Source organism: Taeniopygia guttata, chromosome 12, assembly GCF_048771995.1.
Source record: "Taeniopygia guttata chromosome 12, bTaeGut7.mat, whole genome shotgun sequence".
NCBI lineage: Eukaryota > Metazoa > Chordata > Aves > Passeriformes > Estrildidae > Taeniopygia > Taeniopygia guttata.
Window position 1 is genome coordinate 8,872,980 of NC_133037.1, and position 25,762 is coordinate 8,898,741.

A 25,762-nucleotide genomic window follows, 5' to 3' on the forward strand; every position below is an offset into this window, starting at 1 on the left:
ACCCCGGGGGAAGCCGCTGCGGGCCCCCGCGGCACGGGGCGGAGGTGAGGCGGTCTTGCTCTGCAACTTTATTCACACGGGGTGCAGGCCCCACCCCGCCTACAGCTGCGGGGCAGGCGGAGCTGGGCGCTCCAGGGGGGTCCAGGCCCCTCCGGGGGATCACTGGCAGGTGTTGTAGATCTGGACCTGCTGGTTGATGGTGGCCAGCACCTCCCTCATTCTGGCCTCCAGCCCGCCCAGCTGGGCTGCTTTGGCATCCAGCACCCGCTCGTTCCGCTCGTACTCCTCCTCCAGTGCTGCGGGAACAGGGGAACATGAGTCAGCCCGGCCTCCCACCACTGCCCCACCGCCGCCCCAGCATCCCCCTCCAGCCTCACCTCGCAGCCGCTGCAGCTTGCCTTGAGCATCCTGCAGCAGCCCTGCGGCCTCCTCCCGCAACTGCTGTGCGCGGCTGCCCGCCTGCTGCACGCCCTGCGCCCGGTGCTCCACCAGCTCCTGTGCTGTCCGGTACCGGTCCCGAAGTGGCCCCTCCAGCACCTGCTGGGCAGTGGGGCTGGTCAGCAGGATTGCCAGGGGACCCCTGCTAACACTGGTGCCCCCGATATCCCACCTGCTTGGCCTCGCCGGCCCGGTCCCGCGCAGTGCCGGCTGCCTCCTGGGCACGTGTGGCTGCCAGGCTGTTGTTTGCACGTTTCACCTTCAGAGCATCAGTCTGCCTGTCCAAGAGCCCAATCTGCTCCATGGCACCTGCCAGCTGCTGCTCTGCACCTCCTGTCTGGCTCTGCATCTGCGGATCCGTGGCATGGCAGTTTGGTGTGGTCGCACTGATCCCAAGGTGGGGATGGGGTCCCGTGGTCGTAGGGATGGGGCTCTTACCATGCTAAGGGCACTGTTGCTGTGCTGGATGTCACCAGCAGCTTGCTGCAGTGCCTGCTCAGCCATGCCCTGGGCTTGCCGCGCCTCCTCCAGCGCCTGCCGCACTGCCTCGGCCGTGCCCCGCACTCCCTCTGCCCGTGACCTGCGGCCACACAGCAAAGCCTCAGCATGGCCCCGGCTGGGGTCCTCGCAGGGATTGTGTCTTCATGTCCTTGGGCTCACCTGGCCCGCTGGGCATCCTGCAGAAGCTGCCCAGCCTGCTGCACGTCACTGGCTGTCTGCTCCAGGATGGCATCCACGCTGGCCAGGCTGCGCACCCGCGTCTTGATCTCCTCGGCCAGGCGGTGGATCTGGTCCGGTGCAGCGGGGAGTGACAGCTCCAGTACCCGACCGGCTACCACCTCGATGCTCTCAGGATCAGCCCCCTCCTCTGCAGGTGGAAGCAGTCAGTGTGTTCCCTATAGCACGCCGGGGTGGGGGGGGGCAGGCAGACCGAAGGGCAGAGGGAAACATGGGACAGGGCAGGGGGGGCCAGAGGTGGCGGAGGGCACAGGATGGTTGGGGCAGGGCAAGGACCATGCAGTGCAGCATGGGGCAGGGGTGGCACTGCCCACATGCAGTGTCAGGACAGTGCAGGGTCAGTGCAGTGTGGTGCAGGTGCAGAGCCACAAAGCCCTGGGTAGGGGTGGCCAGCCCTCCCGGCATGCTGGCACTCACGGCTCAGGAAGGCCTTGACGTGGCTGATTAGCTCCCTCAGCTCCTTGTTGGAGCTCTCCACACGGGCCCTGGTCTGGTTCGCCTTGTCCAGGGCTGCCTGCGCTCGCAACCGGGCCTCGTCTGCCTTCCCCTTGGCCTCTGCCACCTGAGCATGGGCAGAGACCCTTGGTGCCCGCCCCAAGAGCTGCAGAGCATGGCTGTGCCACCAGATCCCACCAGCACCCATGTGCCACACACCTTGTGGGAGAGCTGGGCCATGTCGCTGGCAGCCTGACGCAGCTCCTCCTGGGCATGGCGTGCCCGGTCCAGGGCACTGTCAGCCTTGGACACAGCTCCACCACAGCTCAGACCACCACAGCGTCGTCCCCCGTCCTCATCCCGGCACCCAGCACCCCCACAAGGGCTCTCAGCACAGGGCACATCTCCCACCACACCGCAGACCTGCAAGGCAGCGTGGGATCAGGGCAGCTCTGGGTGTCATTCCCCCAGTTCCCTCCCTGTGTCCCACCTTCTCGTTGAGCGGGTGCAGGCTCAGTGCCTGAGCCCTTGCTGCCAGGTCCATCAGTGCCCGCCGGCTGGCTGCATTGTGGCGGTTGAAGTCATCCCGCTGGCTGGCCAGGAGCTGCTCAGCGCGGTGCCGAGTGGCGGCCGAGATGCTGACAGGACTGGGCACGGCACGGGTGGCGGCGTCTGCCTGGCGCTCGGCCTCCTGTGATTCCTTATAGGACTGACGAATACTGTCATAGGCACCTGGCAGGGGCAGGGACACTGTCAGACCCCTGGCCGTGGCCTGACCACCCTGGCCTGGCTCTGTGGTATGACTCACCGAGGAAATTGGAGGTCTTGAGGGTGTGTAGCCGCTGTTCCAAGTCCTGCAGGCTGTGGTTGAAGGCACGGGCGCCCCGGTCCACAGTGTTCAGCACATGGCTGGCATTGAAGTTGGCGTCCTGAGCAGCCGTCAGCTCCCCTTCCACCCGTGTCAGCCTCTCAGTTGCCTCCTCAATCTGCCGCCTGCAAAGGAAGGGGGTGAAAAGCTGCCCCTACGGCTGCCCTGAGAGCCGTGCCCTGTGCCAAGTGCTCACCGCAGCCCCTCCATGGTGTGTGTCAAGTGGGCAGCAGTAGCAGCCGTGGCGTTGCGGGTGGCCACCACGTCACGTACGGTGGCCAGGTTCTCCTCCAGCTGACGGAAGGTGCCCTGGAAGGCGCCAGCAGCCCCGGTGTGCTGCAGGAGGCTGGCCCGCTCTGCCAGCGCTCGGGTACGGGCGGCCAGGTCCTGCACCACACGGTCCCAGTCCCCAAAGCAGGGGTGGCAGGGCTGGCAGGCAGGGAAGGTACCGGCAAAGCCTCGGGCACACTGGTCACAGCGGACTCCAGAGATGCCAGGCCGGCAGTCGCAGTGGCCACTGCTGCGGTGGCATTGGGCACTGGCTATGCCACGGGGGTCACAGTCACAGGCTGCAGGGAAAGTAGTGTCAGGGCACCAGCGGGTCCACTGTGGTCCCCCCACTGGCACTCACCTCGGCTCTCACCTCGGCACTGCTGCCGTGGGTCACCCCAGTGGTGCTCCTGGCAGTCGGTGCAAGTCCGGCCACCAAAGCCTGGCCGGCAGGAGCACTGCCCTGTGAACTGACAGACATGGCATGGCCCAGGCTGTCACTGCTGCAGCACACTCCCAGCCCCATCCCATCCCCCCAACCCCTGTCCCTGGCGTGTCTCACCTGGTTGCAGGTGGGTGTCACGGAGTGCTGGGGGTGGCAGGCACAAGGCTGGCAGCCTTGCCCGCTGGCCAGGTTCCAGAAGTTGGGGCTGCAGCGGTCACAGCTCTGGCCTTCCACATGGGGCAGGCAGTGGCACTGCCCGCTGTGCCTGTCACAGTGGCACTGCTGGGGCCCACAGGTGCTGGGATCAGTGCCCAGGGGATTGCAGGAGCAACCTGGAACCAAGAGGCACTGAGCAGAGATAGAGATGAAGGAATGAAGACAGTGATGGGAATGAGATTGGGATGGAGGTGGGATGGAAGTTCTGATGGGGACAGAGCAGGAGTTGGATGATGATGGATGATCGTGGAAGCAGGATGGTGACAGAGATTGGGCAAGGATGGGGTGGGGATTAGATGGAGGTGGAATGTGTGCAGCATGAGGACCACTGGTAGGGATGGGATGGAGATGGGACCAGGGTCAGCATAGAACAGGAATAAGGACAGGATGGAGACAGATGGATAGCAGGGGATGGGATGGCAATGGGGACAAGAATGGGCATGAGAATAGGATATAGATGGGATGGAGTAAGATGGACATGGGGACAGGGACTGGGCCACAGTGCTGGCCTAGTCAGAGGAGACAACCCTGTTACAGGGCAGGGCTGCAGGGACTCCACAGCCCTGTGCACAAGCAGGGGCAGCCATTGGTGCACATTATCCCCAGAGATGTGTCGGGCCCTGGAGGCAAGTCTGTCTTGACATGGCAGTGGGTACTCACGCCTGCAGCTGTGTCGTGTGGCATCTCCATAGAAGCCGGGCTGGCACTCGGCGCAGTGGGGCCCTGCGGTGTTGTAGAGGCAGCGCAGGCACTGCCCCGTGCGCCGGTCGCACGCCTCTGGGTCCGTCACATCGATGTTGTCGTGGCACTGGCAGGGCAGGCAGCGCCCGCCCTGCAGAGGGTCCCCATAGTACCCAGGGGCACACTCATCACAGCGGGAACCTGCTGACACAGGGCGCTGGGCAGTGCCTGGGAACAGGGCACCCCAGAAGACACCGAGTGTGCTGTGGCAGGCACCCACCTGTGTACCCAGGGCTGCAGTGGCAGATGACCTGCTGGGAGCGGCTGTCTTGGTAGCAGGAGGCAGCGAAGTGGCGGGGGGTGCTGGGCCCCTCAGGACAGGGGCAGGGCCGGCAGTGCTGCCCGGAGCCAAGCGCTGGGTTCCCAAAGTGTCCGGCTGCACACCTGCAGGCAGGAGGTCAGCAGGAGCTGGGGCTGCTGGCAGCACCCAGCCCCAGTCTGGCCGTGTACCGCACCTACCTCTGGCACCTTTCACCATCCGTGTGGTCACGGCAGCGCAGGCAGCTGCCTGTCCGAGGGTCACAGCTCTCAGCGTGCCCGTTGCACTGGCAGGGCCGGCAGACAGGGAAGCCCCAGTGGCCAGGCTGGCAGCGGTCACAACGTGGCCCATGGGTGCCTTCACGGCAGGGGCACTGCCCAGTGGTGCTGTCGCAGATGGTGCTCACTGAACCCTCACGGCTGCACTGGCATGCTGGAAAGCACAGCACCCGCAGTGTCTGCCCCTGAGCTGTAGAGAGCATCCCCTCCCCATGCCCCCAGCCCTGGGATGCCCAGGCTCCTCTCCCAATGGCACTCACGTCGGCATCCGCCAGGCCCAAAGCCAAAGGTTCCTGGAGAACAGCGGTGACAGCGCCGTCCCATGACATTGGGTTTGCACTGGCACTGCCCACCCTGGGGCTGGCACTCAGCGCTGAGCGAGCCCTGGGGATCGCAGAGGCAGGCTGTGGGCAGAGAGCAGGGTCAGCATCAGCTGCTGTGGGACAGGGTGCAGGACAGGGTGTGCGGCTGCACTCACACAGTGCCCCATCATGCAGGATGGCCGAGAGGCTGTGCAGGAGGCTGGAGCAAGGCTCAGCCACAGGCGAGGGCCCTGCAGCGTGGAAAGGCTGGGCACAGTGGTACCGCTCAAAGGTTTCCCGGCGCTCCATAGAGTTGGGGTCACCCGCAATGAACATCTCCAGTGAAGAGTAACGGGGCAGGAGCACCAGCTGCAGGGCAAAGTCAGTGGGACGTCATGTCCCTCTCTCCCTGTGTTCCCTATGACTGCATCCTATGCCCCTGAAGGGTTGCTGTCCCACATCCCACTGCCTGTCTGCCCCTCACCGAGTCAATGAGCACACTGGCAGTGGGATCCTGATGAGCAGCGGCACAGCCCAGTTCCAGGCGGAGTGTGTAGGAGATACCCTGCTCCAGACAGATGGGCTGGGACAGCACCACATACCTAGAAGGGGGCAAAACAGAGTAAGGGCAGCCATGTGCCTCCAGTGAGCCCCAGCACAGCCCAACCCCACTGAGGTGTTTACCTGGCACCGGAGGGGAGGCTGGTGGAGAGCTGATCATCGGCAGGGATGGTGTTTCCACATGGGCTGCTGGCAGAGACAGGGCTGGGGCGCAGCACCTTCAGCTCTACCTCCTGCCAGGCCTCTGGGTGCTAGCAGCCGAGAAGGGGCAGTGTTAAAAAGCCTCACCATCTGGAACTCCCCACCACTACCTCCCAATCTGGCAATATATCACACTGCTGGCTTCACCATCTGGTGCTCACCTGGGGTTCATAGCGGATGACCACATCATACTCAGTGGAGAAAGGCACATCATTCACGTGAAACTCCACCCAGCCGCCTTCCAGCATGCGGGCAAAGCCTGTCCCTGTCCAGGAAGCTGGACGGTCTGGTGGGGGCTCACGCTCCACCACTGAGCCCTGGGGCAAGCAGGTGTTGTGAGATGGGACCCTAAAAGTCACCTTGGCCAGCAGGCACTGCTCTGCCCTGAGTAGGGAGGAAGACCACTGCCTGCTGGTCTGGGCACCCTGCAAAGGAGCACCCACTGCATTGCTCTGCCTGATGTCTGCCCCAGGCACACCTTCATTCCTTACCTGATGCAGCCGTGCATCCTCCGCCTCATAGGTGTAATGATCCAGGTTGATGCGGTAGAAACCAGCCTCCACCTGTTCACACTGTCGTCCTATCACATGGCTGCGGCACTGGCACTGCCCTGTCCCCATGGCACACCTGGTACCCCAGCAGCACCATCAGCCCTGATGCCAGGAGGGGTGCCCCTTGCCCTCTGCATCCCCACGAAGACTCACAGGTTGTTGCGAGCACCTCCCACATCGCAGTCACAGGGCCGGCAGCCTTGGAGGTCGTGGCTCAGTCCCCAGTGCTCGGGCTGCAGAGATCACAAGGTGTTAAAGAGCAGCTGTCTGTGTACTACAGCCCTGAGCACTGTGCATGGGCCGTGGCACAGCCCTGCTCACCAGGCACTGGCTGCAGCTGCGCCCGGCCACCAGCCGCTTGCAGAAGCACTCCCCACTGACAGGGTCACACCGGCTGCCGTCAGCCACCGTGCCACGGGGGTCACACTGGCACCCTGCATGGAGAGCCAGCAGTTTCCAGCAATGCCAAACCACATGCCTGACCCCAGTAGGTGCCACCCTGGTACCTACTCCGGCAGCCTTGCGGGTTGTCGGTGCTGAGGCCGAAGAAGCCGGGTTTGCAGCGGTCACAGCGGGGACCAGCCACATGCTCCTTGCAGCGGCACTGCCCCGCAATCAGGCCCCTGGCTGGGTCATCAGCACTGTCACACAGCCCACCATCCAGAGAACCCTCAGGGTCACAGTCGCAGGCTGGGGAGACAGGCAGGGTGAGCGTTGTGACCATCAAAGCACCACCCTGCACAGCCTGTCCCACACTGACCTCGGCACACCGCGGGGTCCCGCAGGTCCTTGGTGGGGTCCTTGTAGTAGAAGGGCTTGCAGAGGTGACAGCGACGGCCCATGGTGTTGTGCTGGCAGCCATCACACACAGCCCCACTGGTGTTCCCAGTGGCCAGGTACACAGCCATGTCAAAGTGGCACCGCCGTGAGTGCTCGTTGCAGTCACAGCCTGCAGGGACAGCACCATGGCATGGCATGTGGCACCACAGCCCACACCTGGCAGGCAGCACCCCAAGTGCCAAGCCTCCCCTGCCCGGGCTGTCCTTGCTATGACATGCAGCACCACAATCCCAAACCTCCCCAAAGTACAGCCCTGGCACCCCAGACACCCTCAACCAGTCTGCATGATGCTGATCACCACCAAACCACATCCCATTGTACAGCACCCCAAACCCCCTGGCACAGCACAGCCTGGCAGCTCTGGCACTGGGATCACTGTGCCAGGAGCTGGTGCCAGCAGGGCACTCACGGCGACAGGCGTTGGTGCTGGAGCCCTCGGCCGGGCGCCAGGGCAGGTCTTGGTAGAAATCCTCGCAGCGCTCGCAGTTCAGCCCCTGCGTGTGGTGTTTGCAGACACAGCGCCCGTGCACCTACCAGGATGCCACGGTGAGGGGCTGAGGACCAGGCAGCACAGCTACCCAGCTCCAGCAGGGCACACAGGCCTGGCTTGCCCTACCATGCCATCAGTGGTGGCAGGGGCCCCGCTGAGCGGAGCGCACTCAGACGCGTGCCCGTAGCAGAAGCAGTTCCCGCGCATCACCAGCTCGTAGAGCGCGTAGTAGTACTTCTCCCGGATCTCCCGCCGTGAGTCCAGCAGGTTGTCCCCCAGCGTGTGCAGCTTGGTGAGGTTCACCCGCAGGTTGGTGACACGCAGCAGGTCTAGGGCAGGGAGAGACCCCTGTTGGCACAGGGTGGCTGGGCACGTCTGTGCACAGCTCACCTCTGCCGGGCACAGCTGGGCTGGGCTGTGCATGGCACAGGAGGCTGTGGGTGGTTCACAGGAGCTGGGCACGGCTCTGCTTTGCTGGGCACGGCTGGGATGGGCCGTGCACTGCACAGGGCATCCATGCAGGGCTGCACAATATCAGGCTGGTCTGTTGCAGTTTTCTGTATCACACAGTTTTGGCCCAGGGCTGTGCATGGTTTGGCTCACAGGCACGTGGCTGCATGTGGCCAGGCTGGGCTGTACGAAGCTGTGGGGGCTCAGCTCCCACACACGTAGCTGTGCACAGTCTGGCTGTGCGTGGGCTGGGCTCTGCATTCCCACAGCAGAGGCAGGCCGGGACACCACCGGTGCAGAACAACACCCTTGGCACAGCACCTTTACATGTCTCAGGGCACAGACCATTGGGGGCCGCTCCCAGGAGATGGCTGTGCCTGGTGGACGCAGCCTGGGGGCCTTGGGAAGACAGGATGGCTTTCCCAGAACTGCAGTTTCCCAGTAGCCCTGCCCTGCAGATTCCTCCCCTCCTGCTCCCAGTCTAAATTTAGCCTTGGGTGGGTGATTAACCCACTGTGTTCCATGGCCAGCCTGACTCCCCATCTCGAACCACAGCTGGTGTTGGTCTCAGCTGTGGCACAGCCATCCTCCTCCATTTAACCCAATGCAGCCTGACCTTCAGCTGCTCTCACAGGGCAGGGTGCAGAGGGGTCCAAGACCCCACCGCAGGCTTGGGATCAGGTCCTGATCCCTGTGTAGGGCCCAGAGCAGGGAGAGTGCAGCCAAAATAGCTATGCCCAAAATAGAGCAGCCAAGCAGGAGCCCAGATGGCTGGCGACTCACTTTGGATGGAAGGGCTGTAGGGGTCCCGGATGGGGATGGCAGGGTCCAGCACCCGGTAGATGACCTGGAAGGGACAGCAAGGTGATGAGAGCAGTGCAGGGGATCCCCTGACTCTCCTGGGACACTACTAGGGCCTCACCTCCCCCTCAGTGGAGGGCTCGATGTCAGAGTAGCGAGACTCGCAGACGACATCATCAATGCGGCGTGGGGGCCCATGGGGGACGTGGGGAAAAGAAGCAGCACAGTCGTAGGCGAAGTAGCGATACACTTTCCAGGTCTGCCCAAAGTCAGCTGAGCGCTCCACCAGCATGGCCGCGGGGCGGAAGGTCTACGAGATACCCAGGTGGGACAGGAGCTAGCCCCACAGTCCCTGAGGGCGTGTTCCATCCTGTCCTGTCCCAGCCTGGATACCATCATACTGGGACCCACCTTGAAGGTCATGATGAGATGGGTGAAGTGGAACTCGGCCTCCAGGTCCAGCTGGATGCTGACATGCTCCACACCTAGGAGTGACAAGTGTGACAAGTGGAAGCACCCACTCCCGGGTCCCGGGGGCTCGTCCTCCCCACCCGGCAGTGGTCCAGGGGCGCGGCCGCAGGCTGAGTCACACTTCCTCAGTGTGGGAGGAAGGGAAGGAGAGCCCCCCGGGACAGGACAGGATGCTCCACCATCCCCACCCACTCCTCACCGTTCTCTGACTGCCACCAGGCTTTCTTGGGGCGAGGGGCAAAGCTGGTGACCACATTCTCGATGCGGTGGCTCTTGGTGTTGGTGCGGGCATCGTAGGGCCGCCGCGAGTCGCAGATGAAGCACTTTTTCTCCTCCTGCGAGTTGGCAGGCTCAATGACGTGTGTCCCCAACCCTGTCCCGTGCCCCCAGGCCCCGTCCCACTCACCTGGAGGTGGCTGACGATGCAGTAGGGCTGGGGCCGGCGCAGCCCGCAGGTGGAGGTGGCACTCAGGCGGGCTGCTCGCCCCACCAGCAAGTCCCCGGTGGCCGGGTAGCAGCTCCCGCGGGCACAGCCCTGGGGGGAGTCGGGGGCCAGGGCCGCCCCGAGCCCTGCGGAGCGGCGGGCGGCTGAGGGCGCTGCGGGGCGGAGGGGGCCGGGGCCGGGGCCGGGTTTCCCCCCGCCGCGCCCGGGGCCCCTTCCGCGACCGCCCGGAAACCGGACGGCGGGGCCGGGCCGGACCCCGGCGCCCCCCGGCCCCGCTGCGGCGCGGGGCGCGGACTCACCGGCCAGCAGCGGCAGCAGCAGCAGGGCGGCGGGGCTCCGCTTCCCCGGGCTCCGCTCCGCCGGGCTCCGCATCGCGGGGCGCGACGGGGCCAGACGGGACCGAGAGGGGCGCAAAGGGGGCGCTCGGCAGGTGCCTGCCGCTCCCGTCCCGTCCTGTCCTGACTCACCGGCTCCCCTCCTCGTTCCCGTTCCCAGTCCTTTCCCTGTCCCCTTCCCGGTCCCTCCCGGCCCCTCCGAACTGGCGGCAGGCGCAGCGCTCGGGGCTGCGCGGAAAGCGCGGGGCGGATCCCGGCTGGAGCGGGGGAGCGGGCCGGCCGAGAGGCGGGAGGAGGCAGGAGCAGGCTAGGCAGAAGGCATCGGACACAGGCACACACAGTTTAGGGCTTTATTTGCAGGCGCGCCCACACTAAAGGCACCTGCAGAGTGGACGGGACTGCCGGGCTCGAGGACCTGCGGGGCGGCGGGGCAGGACCGGCCCCCGGTCCCGCCAGTGGTCCCTAGCAGGTGGCGTAAGCGTTGGCCCTCTCCCGGATCTCCTGCAACAGCCCGGTGACCTGCTGCTCCAAAGCCTGCAGTCGTGTCGCCTTTGCCGCCATTGTCCGTTCATTGGCCCCAAAGCGCTGCTCCAGGTCTGCGGGATGAGCAACATGGTCACAGTGCAGCCTCCCACCATGTCCTGTATCACCATTGGCACAGCCGGTGGGATGGGCCCAGGGAGACACAGGGAGATGTATGGGGAGGTGGCAGGAAATATACCCCACCATGTGCTCCTTCTCACCTTCCAGCTTCCTCTTGCTGTTGCTGGCCTTATTCAGGAGGTCTTGGGCCTCTGCCATCAGCTGTGACACACGCTGCAGGGCCCCACCAGACACCCTGTCCAGTGTGCCCACCCGGTTCTTCAGCACCACATAACGCTGTGTTACCTGTGCGAGGTCCTGGCAGCACAAGGGCGTGGTGAGACTGAGCACCTGCAGCACCCAGTACCTGCTTGGTGCCATGCATAACCAGGCAGGGATGGAGCTCACCTGGCCAAGCATCCCCGAGGTGGTGGTGGCACGCTGTGCCCCATCCTTGGCTTGCTGGGCCATGTGGCGAGCATCCCGGCTGCGCTCCTGCAGGGTGGTGATGCGCTGTGCCAGTTCCTGCAGCCGCCTCTGCGCCTGCAGCTCCTTCCTGTCCAGCACCTGCAGCCTGCGCTCCGCCTGGCAGGTATGGACACCGGCTGCAGCAGGCACAGCAACCACCATGCCCATGGTGCCAGCCCCACTGCCCTGGCCCCTGCCCAGTGCCAGCCACATTTCCCCAGTGCCAGCCTCCCTACCCATAATGTGCCCAAGGCATCAGTCTTGCTCTGCACAGCACTGCTCCCATTACTCCCAGTGGCACCAGCTCCACTCCCCAAGCCCATGCTCCTCACCTCCCTGGCTCTGTTCTCAGCCACCTGGATGGCATCCCTGGCACTCTGCAGGGTGCTCCCTGCTGTCATCGCCTGTGTCCGTGCCACCTCCAGTGCCTGCTGTGTCCCCACCAGCTCATCCCTTATGCCTTCTGCTCGCTCCCTGCAGCAGCACAGGCAGCTCCAGGCCCTGCCACTGCAGGGGGACTGACCCTATCCCCTGCCTCCCCCAGCATGCCCCCACCACTTGCCTGGCCTCCTGTCCCTGTGCCAGCAGATCCCGTGCCACAGCCAGCCCCTCCGCGGTGCTGTTGAGAACTGCGTCCACCCCCTCTAGCTGGCTGATGCTCTCCTGCATCTTCCACAGCAGCTCCTGGATCTGCCCAGGGCTGCTGGGCAGGGAGATGTTCAGCACCTGCCGGGCCACCAGCTCGATGCTGCCTGGGTCAGCTCCCTCCTCTGCGGGGACAGGAGAGCAGGGTGGGCTCAGGGTGGGCTCGCTGAGTCCTGCCATGCCCATGTGCCCACCTGGGGTTGTCACTACCTGCCAGGAAGGCCTTGATTCGGCGGATGAAGTCCCGGAGCTGAGCCGTCGCCTTCTCTGCACGGCTGCGGGCGGCCTGAGAACGCCCCAGCGCCTCCTCTGCCCTGCTGCGTGCCCCCCGTGCCAGCTCCTGCACCTCCTGCATCTGAGGGGCACCTGGCTGAGCAGGGGGCATAGGGCAGCCCCGGGAGGGGGCATTTGGGTGAGCAGAGGGTACAAGGGGGCAAGATGTGAGCCTGCAAAGGAGCATGCAAGGGGGGTGCAAGGGGACAGAAGGTACAGCAGTGGCCCAAGGGGGCATGCACACAAGTGGCACAAGGGGCATGTCTGAGTGGGTGTAAGAGACACATACAGAGCTAACATACTTGGGGGCATGGAAAGGGTAAAAACAGGACATGCAAAGGGGATACAAGAGGATCCCAGAAAGTGCCATGGAGCAACCAACCACTCCTACCTTCTGTGCCACAACACCCAGCTGCCCTAATGCCACCTCCAGCTGCTGTGAGGCATTATGGGCACTGCTCAGGGCTCGAGCTGAGATAGGCAGTGCCCCTGCACACCCAATGCCACCGCAGTGCCTCGTCCCTGCACCGTCTCGGCACAAGGCGCCTCCACAAGACGCGTGCTTGCAGTTCTGGTCTCCAGGTGCCCCACAAATCTGTGATGATGCCAATGGTGGAAATGTCAGCTCAACACCACATGGTGGGTGATGCCCACGCCACCTCTGCCAGTCGTGCTCTCACCTTCTCGTTGATCCTGGCAATGCTGAGTCCCATCACCCGTTTTTGTGTCTCCCGCAAGGATTTCCGGGCTGCGGCTGTGCCACGGCGGAAAATATCACCCCGCTGCTGCAGTGCCCGCTCAGCTGCCCGCTGCATCATCTGTGCGCTACTTAGCTCGCCAGCTGTGCCACTGGCCACCACCTCTGCCCGCCGCGAGGCCTCCGCCGACGCCAGGATGCTGCGGTAGGACTCTGCGGGTGCGGGTGTCAGGCCTTGGCCAGGATGGCTGCCACCAAACCCACACCTTGCTGGGTGCTCTTACCGCTGAATCCGGCAGCCGCTACAGTGCCGAGGAGGATTTGAAGGTCGGAGGTGGTTCGGTTGAGACGTCCCAGCTCGCGGCTCAGCTCAGCTAGCCGGTCATGGTGCTGCATATCCACCTGTGCCAGCTGGTCTAGATGTTGCTCCAACTCTTGGAGGTGCTTCCAGAAGTTGTCCAGCTCCATCCTTTGGGTAGAGAGGATGGCTTCAAACTTTTGGGGGATGACAAGAGTGGGGGTCCTTCCACCCGAGCCCTACAAGCACACTTGCCTGGTGCCATCCAGCTGCCCGGGCAGTCCATCGAGGAGGGGACTACCAGGGCTGTCTCCCTCTCCCATCAGCTGTTCCACGTGCCCCAGAGCCTCCTCCAGCTCCCGCAGGCGACGGGGGCTGAGTGGGAGTGCAGATCCCCCCTCCCTCAGTGCCTGCACCTGTGCCCCAAGGCGCTGCAGCCCTTCCCTCAGGCTGCCCAGGGCCAGGTCCCAGCGCCCGAAGCAAGGGTGGCAGGGTGAGCAGTGGGGGAAGGGCTCCTGGTAGCCCCGCTGGCAGCGGTCACAGCGCAGCCCCCCGAATCCCAGTCGGCACCGGCACTGCCCGTTGTCCTGCTCGCACTGGGGGCTCTCAGCACCCAGCGGCTCACACTCACAGGCTGCAGAGACAGTTGGCAGTGTGTCCCAGCCTTCCATGGAGCCCCATGCCCCCACACTGCCACCATGTCCCAGCATCCCACCATATTCCCCTGTGTCCCCAGAATCCAATCTATCCCCAGCATCTTCTATTGTCCCCATCGTTCCACCAAGTACTCTGGGTCCTCTGAGTCCTGCATGTCCCCAGAGACATATCATGGTGAGACTGAGGTCCTCAGTGTTCTACCACCTCCCCAGCATCCCACTGTTTCCCCAAGGCCCACCACACCCACAGTGTTCCACCACATTCCCAAGATCTCCTGAGTGCCTTGTGTCCCCGGTGTCCCACTGTCTGCTTAGTGTCCCATGTTCAGAGTCTCCCACCATGTCCCCAGGGCCCCCATTTCCCTAGAGTCTCACCATGCACCCAGAGTCGTCCCCATATCCCCTGTCCCCAAAGCCCCTGCTCCCCCAGTCCCTGGGATGTGCTCCCACCTCTGCACTCCTGCTCAGGGTCTCCCCAGTGGTGCTCCTGGCACTGGGAACAGACACGACCCCCGAAGCCAGGCCGGCACTGGCACTGCCCTGTCACCTGCAGTGACAGTGACATGCTCACTGTGCAGCTCACTGGGCCCCAGGAGGGCAGTGGAGCCGTACCAGGGTGTCAGGGGACTCACTGTGTCACAGGCAGGGTGCAGGGCATGTGTGGGGTGGCAGCCACAGGGCTCACAGCCCCTTGCCCCCCCCAGGCTCCAGAAGTGGGGTGCGCAGCGATCACAGCTCTTGCCCACGACATTGGGGCGGCAGGCACAGGCTCCTGTGCCACGGTCACAATCGCAGGTGCCATCGGTGCAGTGGGAGGCCAGTGTACCCCGTGGGTCACAGCCACAGCCTGCGGGAGGGTGGGTGGCCATGTGGGCTCAGCCCATACCCGCTGCCCAGGCAGTGTGCTGCTGGACCCAGCACCCCAAATCTGCCTGACCCCAGTGCCCCCCCAGTCTGCCTAGCCTCAAACCCCTGCACAGCCCCAACACCCCTGATCTCAACACGCCCACCACTCCCTATCCCTGTCCCCTGCCCAGGCACAGCCCCATGCCCCTTCTAACACCCCCAAACCTCTCCTGGCCCTGAACCCTAGCCCTGCAACACCTCAAAATTCTCCCTGACCCAACCCCAATCACCGCACACCCACCCACAGCCCCACGCCTCATCCCTGCCTTGAGCCCTTGCATCACTTCAATCGCCCCATCCCAAACCCCGTGCCGCCCCAGCCCCGCAGACCCCCTGCCCCGCTCACGGCGGCAGCTGCGCTGCAGGGCATTGCCGTAGTAGCCCGGCTGGCACTGGGCACAGCGTGGCCCGGCGGTGTGGTACAGGCAGCGCAGGCACTGTCCCGTGCGGGGGTCGCAGCCCTCCGGGTCGCTGGCGTCGATGTTGTTGTTGCACTGGCAGGGCCGGCACTCCCCCCCCTCCATCTCCGGAGCCCCGAAGTAACCAGGGGAGCAGCGGTCACAGCGGGGCCCTGCAGAGAGGGGGACTATCGGTGCTGGGGTCCTGCAGCCCCAGTGCAGGGGGTCCCTGCTGCCCTGGGCCCACTCTGCCCCTCACCCGCGTATCCAGGGGCGCAGAGGCAGACGATGTGGTGTGTCTCATCATCCGCATGGCAGGAATTCCCGTGGTAATGCCGTGTGCCGGGGTAGCCGGGGCAGGGGCAGGGCCGGCACTGCTGTCCGGAGCCCAGCACAGGGTTCCCATAGTAACCATCCTGGCACCTGAAAGGACGAGGGGGCACCCAATGGGTCCCTCCCATCCATCATATATCATCCCACCATCCCATCCCATCCCATCCCATCCCATCCCATCCCATCCCATCCCATCCCATCCCATCCCATCCCATCCCACTATATCTATCCCATCCCACACCATGCCATCCCATCCCATTATATCTATCCCATCATATCTACACAGCTCACCTCAACCCATCCCACCATTCCAACATATCCAATACCATCATATCTCATCCTGTCCTACTCCGTTGTATCAACCCCATTCTACGCCACACCACACCAAACCACACCACACACCACACCACACCAAACCACACCACACACCACACCACACCACACCACACAATGAACCAAGCACCACACCACACCACACACCACACCATGCACCACGCACCACACCACACCACACCACACCACACCACACCACACCACACCACACACCACACCACACCACTCCATCCCCTCCTCCCGGACCGGGCTCACCTCTCACAGTGCCGCCCGCTCGTGTGGTCGCGGCACTGCAGGCAGGTGCCCGTCTGGGGGTCGCACTCCTCGGCGTGCCCGTTGCACTGGCAGGGCCGGCAGGCAGGGAAGCCCCAGTGGCCGGGCTGGCACTGGTCACACTGCCGGCCCACGGTGCCAGGCTGGCACCGGCACTGCCCACTCACTTTGTCACACAGCTGGGACACCGAGCCCTCGGGGGAGCAGGTGCAGGCTGCAGGGTGGCACAGCTCAGCTCAGGGACATGGGTGCAGGGACACAGGGATGGACAGACAGACAGAGAGGCAGGGGACCAGCACCCAGAACATGCTCACTCCATGGGCTGTGGTACAGAAGGGCTCATGTGGACACATAGGCCCACAAAAACATAGGTGGACAGACAGATGAGAGAGCGCAGAACAGCACAATGCTCACGGGGGGCTCATGTGGATGGATGGATGGATGGATGGATGGATGGATGGATGGATGGATGGATGGATGGATGGATGGATAACTGTGACTGAACCCATTGGCTGCAGGACAGCAGGGCTGAGATGACACATGCACAAACAGATGGACAGACAGACAAGTGAACAGGGCAGTGACAGATAGACAGGAGAGACAGCAATTCCTGGCAGACGAAGATCCCACTACTCACGGCTGCATCCCAGGGGCCCAAAGCCGTAGCTGCCTGGGGCACAGTGGTCACAGCGTCGGCCAGTGACGTGGGGCTTGCACTCACACTGCCCGCCTTGCACCTGGCACTCGCTGCTGCGGGAGCCCTGCGGGTCGCACTGGCAGGCTGCGGGAGCAGGACCAGCATGGGGCCAGGGCTGCCTTGTCTGCACCTGCCCACACCCTGCCCACACCCTGCCCACACCCTGCTGCTGCACTCCTGCCCACCATGCCATGGGCATGGGCATATCCTGACCCGCTGCCCCAGGCCGTCGGTCCCATCCCTGCAGGCTCCCCACTCACGCAGTGCCCCGCCGTGCATCAGGGCTGAGACGCTGCAGACCAGGCGGGCACAGGCCTGGGCCAGGGGATGAGGGGGGGCCATGCGAAACACCTCCAGGCACTGGTACCGCTCCAGCTCCTCCTGGCGCGCTGCTGCCTCTGCCCCATGGAACCCTGGCAATTCTGACACCCGTGGCAGGAGCACCAACTGGGGGAAGGGAAGGGGTGATGGGGCTGGGGGGGTATAGCCAGCCTCCTCTATGGGACCTACCACTATGCTGGATCCATGTGCTCCAGTCCCGATACTGATGGGGTCAACTACCCCAGCTCCATCAACAGCCCCAGCTCCACGGACATCCCCAGCTCCATTGATATTCCCATATAAATTACCATCCCCAGAAACTTCCTTATCCCCTTCTACACTGACATCCTTAAGCCAACCCCAACTCTATCTAAATCCCCAGTCTCATTGATATCCCCTTCCCCTTCAACATCCATTTTCCCATTCCCATCCTCATCTCACCTCATCTCCATCCCATCCTATCTCATCCCACCTCATCCCCATCCCAACCCCACATTGATCCCCAGAAGGGGGTCTCTTCCCACTCCAGCCTCTGGTTCCCTGTCCCTGCCCACGATCCCACCCGTGCCAAGCCTCAGGCACAAGGTGCAGTGGGACCCCCCTCACCGAGTCAATGAGGATGAAGGCACCAGGGTGGCGCTGGGTGACACCGGCCCGCTGAAGCCGCATGGTCACCTCATAAGGGGTGCTGGGCTCGAAGCAGAAGGGCCGGGACAGCAGCACGTACCTGTACAGAGTCGGGTGTTGCATGGGCACAGCAGGGCCATGGAGACAGCAAAAGGATAGCAGCAGGACCCAACCACCTCCCTTGTTGCCATCCCCAGCCCACCCCAGCCCATCCCATTGCACCTCTGGCTGTGGGGCAGACTCTCACGGTACATCTGCTCGGAGGGCAGCAGGTTCCCACAGCGAGAGCTGGTGGGCAGCGCCCGGGAGCTGACACTGACCACGGCCTCCCAGTCCTCGGCTGACTGTGGTGACAGGCAAGGCAGTGTCAGGGCTGTGCTGTGCCATACACGCTGTGGCCGTGGCTGTGGCCATGCTTACCTCGGGCTCATAGCGCAGCAGCAGCTCGTAGTCCATGGGGTAGGGCACGTTGTCCACGCGGAAGGTCAGGCCAGCCCCGTCCCGCACCCGGGCGAACCCCAAGCCTGTCCACGTCACCATGCGCCCGGCACTGTCCCGCACCACCTCCTCCACATCCAGCTGGGCAAGGAACCGGCACAGTTTGGCCCTGGCTCTATCCCCAGCCCTGCAGTGCCTCACTGTGCGCTCTCTTTCCAGCCCAGGGCTCACCTTGGGGGGCTGCTGGCGGCTGCGGCGCGAGGGGACAGGGGGCTGGGGAGCACGGAGGGGGCTGTGCTGGTGCCGTGAGCGTCCCTTCCGCCCCGGCGGCTCCTTGGTGTCATAGTCCAGGCAGTCCTGGGGCACCTCCCCCCGAATGGCACCCTGCAGGGATGGGGTCAGGGGACAGTGGCCATGCACAGGGACAGATGTGCATAAAGATAGCCATGCACAGGGCATGGTAACAACCACATGCAGGACAAGGTGACAGCCACGCATAGTGCACAGAGGCAGCTATGCATGGAGCATGGTGCACAGTCACAGCCATGCACTAGCACAGGGACCCCCAAGGAGACTCACCGGGAGCTGAGGGTGGCTGTGGCCATGGCCAGTGGCCTGCTCGGCCTCATAGGTGTAGTAGTCGAGGGGGGCACAGAAGAAGCCGGGTTGTACCTGGTCACACTGCCGCCCCATGATGTGGGGACGGCAGGGACATGCCCCATCCTCCATGGAGCACCTGGGGGTGACCATCCTGTCCTTTTTTCTGTCCTTTTGTCTCTTTGTGTCTTCATCCATTCCTACTTCCATCTCTGTCCCCATCCCTCCATCTCTGGGGATAGAGATCCCTCTCTTTCTCCCTCCAACCCAGCCCCCATATTTCCCCAGCCTCATCCCCATCCCTCCCTCCCCCATGTGTGACTCCCAGCCCTGTGCCCACTCCCACCCCCACCCCTGCCCCTCCAGGTGCTGTGCTGTGCCCCACCGGTTGTTGTAGGCTCCCCCGAAGTCGCAGGCGCAGGGCCGGCAGCCCCCCACGTCGTAGCTCAGACCCCAGAATTCAGGCTGCAGTGAGGAGGGGACATGTAAGGCAGGTGTGGGGCCAACCCAGCCCTGGGGGCTGCCATAGGGTTGGGGACAGTCAGTCCCATGGGCACGGTGGGGGCAGGCTGGGGCACTCACCACGCATTGGCTGCAGGAGCGCCCAGCCACGAAGCGTTTGCAGTAGCAGTCCCCACTGATGGGGTCACACGGGGAGCTGCCTGCCACCGTACCCCGCGGGTCACACCTGCATGCTGCCCCCACACATGCACATCTGAGGGGGTGCCAGTGGGACTGCAGCCCTCATGCTTCATGGCTCTCCTTCCCCATCCCATATCTATCCATCTTCATCCCTTCCATCCCCATCTCTCCATCCCCATCCCTCCGTCCCTTCTCATACAGCTATGCCACATCCCTCTATCCTACATCCTTCCATCTCTGTCCCTCTATCCCAGATCTTTCCATCCTCCTCCCTCCATCACCAGACCTCTACTTCCATCCCTCCATCTTCATCCATCCCATCCCCATTCCTCCATCAACAGCCCTTCATTCCCCATCCCTCCAATTTCATCCCTTCATCCCTATCCCTCCCTCATCCCCCCATCCCCATCCCTTCTCCCATGCCATCCCAGCTCCCAGCTCACGCTGGCAGCCCTGTGGGTCGCCATGGCTGAGGCCGTAGGCGCCGTGCCGGCAGCGGTCACAGCGGGGACCGGCCACGTTCTCCTTGCAGCGGCACTGCCCCGCAATCATGCCCAGCGCCACGTCCGTGTGCCCATCACAGGCACCTCCATCCAGCGAGCCCGCTGGGTCACAGTCACACGCTGCCAAGAGAGAGGGGCATCAGGAGTTCTGGCTGCTGGCACCAGGAGCTGTGAGACTGGGGCAGTTGGCACCAGGAGCCATAGGGCTGGGACAAGCTGTGGGGCTGGGGTCCCAGGACACTCACGGGCACAGGCAGTGGGGGACCGGATGTCGGAGCGAGGGTGACGGTAGTAGAAGGGCTTGCAGAGGTGGCAGTGGCGGCCCATGGTGTTGTGCTGGCAGTCATCACACACAGCCCCACTGGTGTTCCCCGTGGCCAGGTACACAGCCATGTCAAAGTGGCACCGCCGTGAGTGCTCGTTGCAGTCACAGCCTGCAGGGACAGCACTGTGACATGGCATGTGGCACCACAGCCCACACCTGGCAGGCAGCACCCCAAGGGCCAAACCTCCCCTGCCTGGATTCCCCTTACTCTGATATGCAGCACCACAATCCCAAACCTCCCCAAAGTACATCCTGCAGCACCCCAAAACCCTTTGGCACAGCACAGCCCAACAGCCCTGGCACTCACGGCGACAGGCGTTGGTGCTGGAGCCCTCGGCCGGGCGCCAGGGCAGGTCGTGGTAGAAGTCCTCGCAGCGCTCACAGTTCAGCCCCTGTGTGTGGTGCTCACAGACACAGCGCCCGTGGATCTGGAGGGGAGCACCCAGCTCAGCGTGGCTGCCAGGTCCCATGGGGCACCATGCCGTGCTGGTGGGTGTGTGTGCCTCACCATGCCGGGGACAGAGGGTGTCGGGGCACCCGGTGCTGGGGCACAGTGGGCAGCGTGGCCGTGGCAGAAGCAGCTCCCGCGCAGCACCAGTTCATCCACAGCATAGTAGTACTTGTGCAGCACCTCCCGCCGTGAGTCCAGCAGGTTGTCCCCCAGCGTGTGCAGCTTGGTGAGGTTCACCCGCAGGTTGGTGACACGAAGCAGGTCTGGGGAAGTGTCACTGTTAGCACGTGCCCTGACACCAGCCAGCCCTGCATCCCCCACAACATACCCTGGATGTCTGGGCTGTAGGGATCTGGTACGGGGATGGAGGGATCCAGCACCTTGAAGATGACCTGTGAGAAGGAAGGAAAGGGTGATCCCATTCCACCCAGACCCCTGGCCCTGCTCTGCACCACCCTATCCCCACGCACCTCCCCGTGGCTGGATGGCTCGATCTCAGAGTAGCGCTGGTCACATAACACCTCATCCACAAGCCCCTGGGGGTGGCTGGGGATTCCAGGGAAGAGCTTGGAGCAGTTGTAGGCAAAGTAGCGGTACACCTTCCAGGTGCGCCCAAAGTCGGCTGAGCGCTCCACCAGCATGGCCGCGGGGCGGAAGGTCTGCAGGACATCCAGGTGGGATGGGGGCCAGACCCACAGCCCCTCCAGATCCATCCTGTCCCATACCATTCCATCCCATCCCAGGCACCCATGTGCCAGGACCCACTTTAAACTTCATGATGAGGTGGGTGAAGTGGAACTCGCCCTCCAGGTCCAGGCGGATGCTGACATGCTCCACACCTGGAGACAGAGAGAGACAGAGGTGGCTGAGACTGGGAATGACCCCCATGGCCACGCAGTCCCACAGCACATGCATATGGGGCAACCCCATTGCCACCCTGACCTCACCATTCTCGGACTGCCACCAGGTCCGTTGGCCATGGGGGCTGCTCAGGTAAATGACATTCTCGATGCGGTGGCTCTCAGGCAGGGACGGGTCACGTGAGTCACAGGTGAAACACTTCTCCGAGTCCTGTGCCAGGGAGTGGCACCATCAGGGATGGGTGACTGGAAGCTGCACCAGTGCCTGGCTCTGTGGGTCTATGCCAGTGCTGTTCTGGGGCTGGGTGGGCTCACCTGGAGGTGGCTGACGATGCAGTACTCCTGGGGCCCGTCCAGCCCACAGGTGGAGGTGGCACTCAGGCGGGTGGCTCGCCCCACCAGCAGGTTCCCAGTGGCTGGGTAGCAGCTGCCACGGGCACAGCCGTGGCTCAGGTCAGGCTCCTGCCATCCCCCTGCCACCAGTTCCCCGACTGCAGAGAGCATGAGGGCACAGGCTGGGGGCTGCACTGGGCTGCCTGGGCACCCCCTGCTTCCCCATGCACCCACCCCACCCCCAGTTGTCCCATCCCATCCCATCCCTGCATCCCGACCCACTGATGCAGCATGAAGCTCCGTGATCCGGAAAGGTGCTGGCAGCAGCGCCGCAGCCTCGTGACCAGGGGCAGAGAGCAGGGTGAGTGGGGGCTGGGCTGCCCGTGCTCCTGGGGGCCTGGACAGCCCCAGGGTGCTGAGAAGTGCCGCAGGGAGTCAGGAGCCAGGTCAGGCGCTTGCTAATCCCGACATGGCTTAGTGCAGCCTGGATTCCCCGCTGGATTTTGCGGCAGTCAGGCTACGGGCACTGCCAGGCAGGGAGCATCACCACTGCCACCACCTCTGCTGCCCAGCTGACCTCCACCCAGACTGGGGTCCCTGAACCACCACAGCTCCCAGCACTGTGGGTATGCAGGGTGCCCCCACGGCCAATGCTTACCCAGGAGGAAAGCAAGCACCAAGAGGTCCATGGGCAACCACAGGATCTGCCTGGTGGAACAGGAAGATGGCACTGTGCTAGGGTGCAGGGTATGGCATGCGGTGCAGGGCAGCTGGTGCCCATCCTCTCCTGGCTCTAGCACGACTGTGCAGTCCAGGATGCACCCACCCACACTGGCATGATGGTGCTTTCCAGGAGCAGTTGAGTCTGAAAGTCCTCTGGGACAACATGCAGTGTCCACCTGAGCAGCTCTGGGGGACTGTCACACACACATCCAGGCACACAGCCATGCTATGCCCCACCAGAATTGGCACGAACTGTCCCATGCCCCATCCTGCCTGGCTCAGAATGGATCTATCCTTTTGAGTCATTAGTGTCCCTGGGGGGGTACCAGCACCGGGCCAGGGCCAGCTTGGGAGGGGAGCCAGGAACGCTGGAGCCGGCTGGGCAAGGGCGTCCCTGACTCTGGCCAGGGTCCCACTGTTAAATTTAGGTTGGAGCTGTCTTTTGTGTTTCCTTCTCTCCCGGTACTTCCCGCTCCCAGCCTCACAAATGCTGGATCACAGCCTGGTCTCGGCTCTGCCCAAACACATCTCTCCTGTCCCCCGCACGGAGCCAGCCCAGGGCAAGGGGGCTCGGGGCGGCGGGGGAAGACGCGACTCCGTTCTGGCACCCGCCCCGCTCGAAGCCGTGCCAGGGCGATGGACAAGGTGGGGCAGAGCCACGTGCTGGCACGAGGGTCCCCGAGCCCCCGAACCCCCTGTACCTGGCGTCCTGCGGCGTCCGGCGGGACCAAGGCCAGGGGCGAGGGCGGCGTGGGAGCCGCTACCCCTGGGCTGGGCGCGCAGAAATGAGCTGGGGCAAGGGCAGCGATGGGATGGCGGCTGGTGGCCCCCCTTCCCCGTGTACGATTCTTATTCAAATGGGCTGCCCGCTGAAAGGGACGGCGGTCTCCAGGCTACGGGAATGTCACTGCCGATTCCTTCTGCCTGGAGGCCCCCGCCGCCCGCCCGCCCGCCCGCGGAGGGGAGGCCAGGCCGGCCAGGCGTCGGCAGCCCGGGCACGCCCCGGCCCCCGGCGGCACGGTGGGCCCCGCCGGCGAACAAAAGGGCGCCTCGTGGGCTGGCGAGCCAGAGGCACCGCGTTCCCGGGGCTCCCGGCAGGAACGTGCCTGCCGCCACCGGCAGGGAGGCGTGGGGGGCAGCATGGCGGGATGGGTGCCTGATGCTCCAGGAACCGGCGGGTGCAGCTACACAGGGCTCACTGCATCATTCTTTGCCTCAGCTGGGGATGGCCCATAGCGAAGGCACCTGCACGGCTCTGCTGCAGGGGTGGAGCTGTGCGGGGCATCTGCTCTACCATGAACTCACCCGGGCACCACGACGATGCTGCCGGATGGGAACGTCCCTCCCAAGGAACCTGTCCCTCCCCACTGCTACAGCTCCCTGGGCAAAGTCCGGCACACGTCAGCCACAGGAAACGCATGGCAGGGGTGGGGGTACCCAACCTGTCACTGCCAAAGGACCCCACAGCTCCTTCCTTGTGTGATGCCTCATGCCAGTTGCCAGCTCCCAGCCCGTGCCATGGGGCTGTGCCGTGTGCCAAGGGCTGTGCCACACCCAGAGCTGTGCCGTGCCCAGGGTCTCCCCTGCGGTGCACCGGCTCCTACCTGTGCCCGCGGGAGCCTGGGGTGCTGGGCAGGTGGCCGGTGGCCCGGGTGGGCTGCGGAGTCGGAGGCCCGCTGGGCTCGGGCTGGGCTCAGCTGCTGTTCCTGGAGGAGGGCGGCCGGTGCCTGTCTCCTCCTCCGGCAGCCGTGCCAGGCGAGGGGAGGGACCTGCCCGCACCGAGCTTTAGCCAAGGTGAGGCAGAGGAAGGTACACGCTGGTGGTGGCCCACGTGTGACACAGCAGTGTCCCGTGCCTAGGCTGGCTGGGAGAAGGCACAGCATTCCCAAAGGGCTGCTGTGCCCGGCTGTGCAGCACGTGGGGCTGCTGAGACAGGCAGCCTGGCTGGGACTCACCCCGCACCGCAGGGCCCGTCTGTGCCTCTTCAGGACGCATCTCTAGCAGCAGGACCAGAAGCCCTGCACTGCACTACCGTGGTACCCATGCCAGATGGATCCTGTTCACACCCAGGGCTGGCACTGTGGGCACCACCATGCCCCACTCACCCTGTGCTGGTTGGTGCTGTCCAGGATCCTCTGGACTGGCCGGGCTGGGTGCTGAGCCCACAGCCCTGGAGCCCTGCAGGGAGCACGGCTGTGCACCAGGGCCGGGCTCCACAGGGACCTCGCTGTCACGCAGGGATAGTGCCTTTTATTAGCCAAGGCCGAGGGCAAAGGAAGGAAGAGGAGCCGTGTGCTCTCCACGCCAAGGCCACGCTCTGGCCACCCGCCGCCAAGCAAGGTCATGGGCAGACAAAGCAGCTCTCAGCCACAGGAATGCCAAACCCCACGTCCCCAGTGACACCCTGAGACAGCCAGGCACCTCAGCAGGACAAGAGATGCTGTGCACATAGCCATGCAAGGCACTTGGAAGCCTGGAAGAGAAGCCAGGCTGTGCCCGGAAAGGGTCCAGCAGTGCAGGCTGGTGGTCAGGTACCACTACCACCTTCTGAGCTGGGAGAGCTGGCAGGAGATGAGCTGACAAAGAGCCATTAGCACTGGCCAGCCTATGTCAAGGGATCTTGCCAAGCAAACATTATCTGCTCTGAGGAGAACCAAAGAAGCCCAATAAAGTTAACTGTAACAGGATCTCTGGCCTTGCAAAGTGAAGTAAAAGTGGGAGGGAGGGATTCTCAGTGGGATGTGAAGGACAAGAGAGGTATCCCACCCCAGATCCAGGCACCTCCCTGAAGGCTGCTCTGATTTCCCACGCCAAGCTGCAATCCCTTCCTCTGCCCCAGAGCTGAATGCGTGGGGATGGCCCGAGTCTGCCCGGGGAGATGGCCTGTCCGGGGGCAGCTCCACTGGCCAGAGATCTGCCAGTGCTCTGCCCTCCATCACCAACATCTCAACACTGCCGAGCATCCCCTGCTTCCTCGGGTGCCCACAGCCTTGCTCCCCCAGCACCTCTTGCAGCAGCACAGAGGCCCTCCCCACCCCTGCCCCCCCATCCTCGGCAGAGCCCCTAACTCCGGGGGTAGCCTCTCATGCCTGGCCAGCCCTGCTTGGACCGACTTCCGTGCACGCAGCAGGCAGCCAACACTTTCCCGAACATCCTTAATGAGCAGAGAATTACTTAACCACTTCCCTTCCCGAGGAAAGAGCTCCAGCCCAGCAGTGGAGCTGCTGTCTGCCCAGGGCCACGGTCCC

General features: G+C 64.0%; 2 protein-coding genes across 2 annotated transcripts; both read right to left on the reverse strand.

The window, feature by feature from the left end:
- Positions 1–55: 55 nt before the first annotated feature.
- LAMB2 (laminin subunit beta 2) lies at positions 56–10,384 on the reverse strand. The gene is made up of 33 exons (XM_030283030.4): positions 10,100–10,384; positions 9,762–9,925; positions 9,555–9,690; positions 9,296–9,369; positions 9,006–9,194; positions 8,867–8,930; positions 7,760–7,962; positions 7,553–7,673; positions 7,064–7,252; positions 6,814–6,993; positions 6,625–6,737; positions 6,457–6,536; positions 6,244–6,379; positions 5,914–6,069; positions 5,675–5,802; positions 5,475–5,592; positions 5,167–5,359; positions 4,949–5,092; positions 4,611–4,842; positions 4,372–4,535; positions 4,071–4,292; positions 3,312–3,526; positions 3,123–3,219; positions 2,676–3,048; positions 2,420–2,604; positions 2,102–2,343; positions 1,831–2,034; positions 1,594–1,738; positions 1,099–1,306; positions 877–1,018; positions 611–787; positions 378–537; positions 56–296 (listed from the first exon to the last, which is right to left on the reverse strand). Exons 1-33 carry the CDS (start codon positions 10,170–10,172, stop codon positions 160–162), a joined length of 5,364 nt encoding a protein of 1,787 aa, XP_030138890.4. The 5' UTR covers positions 10,173–10,384; the 3' UTR covers positions 56–159.
- Positions 10,385–10,471: 87 nt separating this feature from the next.
- On the reverse strand, positions 10,472–24,412 carry LOC115496947 (laminin subunit beta-2). Its single transcript, XM_032750651.3, is given in 36 exon segments — positions 10,472–10,731; positions 10,879–11,035; positions 11,126–11,302; positions 11,518–11,659; positions 11,748–11,955; positions 12,041–12,185; positions 12,495–12,698; positions 12,784–13,013; positions 13,085–13,269; positions 13,354–13,732; positions 14,205–14,301; positions 14,387–14,601; positions 15,007–15,231; positions 15,318–15,481; positions 15,980–16,211; positions 16,635–16,778; positions 16,955–17,141; positions 17,622–17,742; positions 17,865–17,986; positions 18,063–18,221; positions 18,312–18,464; positions 18,660–18,816; positions 19,063–19,142; positions 19,260–19,372; positions 19,763–19,942; positions 20,068–20,256; positions 20,455–20,575; positions 20,656–20,861; positions 20,927–20,990; positions 21,069–21,257; positions 21,364–21,437; positions 21,546–21,669; positions 21,774–21,949; positions 22,450–22,499; positions 24,119–24,202; positions 24,204–24,412. Coding segments are annotated over 36 exon segments (5,781 nt in total). The 5' UTR covers positions 24,398–24,412; the 3' UTR covers positions 10,472–10,597.
- Between the last annotated feature and the right edge of the window lie 1,350 nt (positions 24,413–25,762).

Coding starts and splice junctions, on each gene's coding strand:
- LAMB2 (XM_030283030.4), bottom strand. CDS start 10,172: ATGCGGAGCCCGGCGGAGCGGAGCCCGGGGAAGCGGAGCCCCGCCGCC. Junction 8,931..9,005: donor AGCCCTCCACTGAGGGGGAG/GTGAGGCCCTAG, acceptor TGTCCCTTCCAG/GTCATCTACCGGGTGCTGGA. Junction 538..610: donor GGGCCGGCGAGGCCAAGCAG/GTGGGATATCGG, acceptor ACTGCCCAGCAG/GTGCTGGAGGGGCCACTTCG.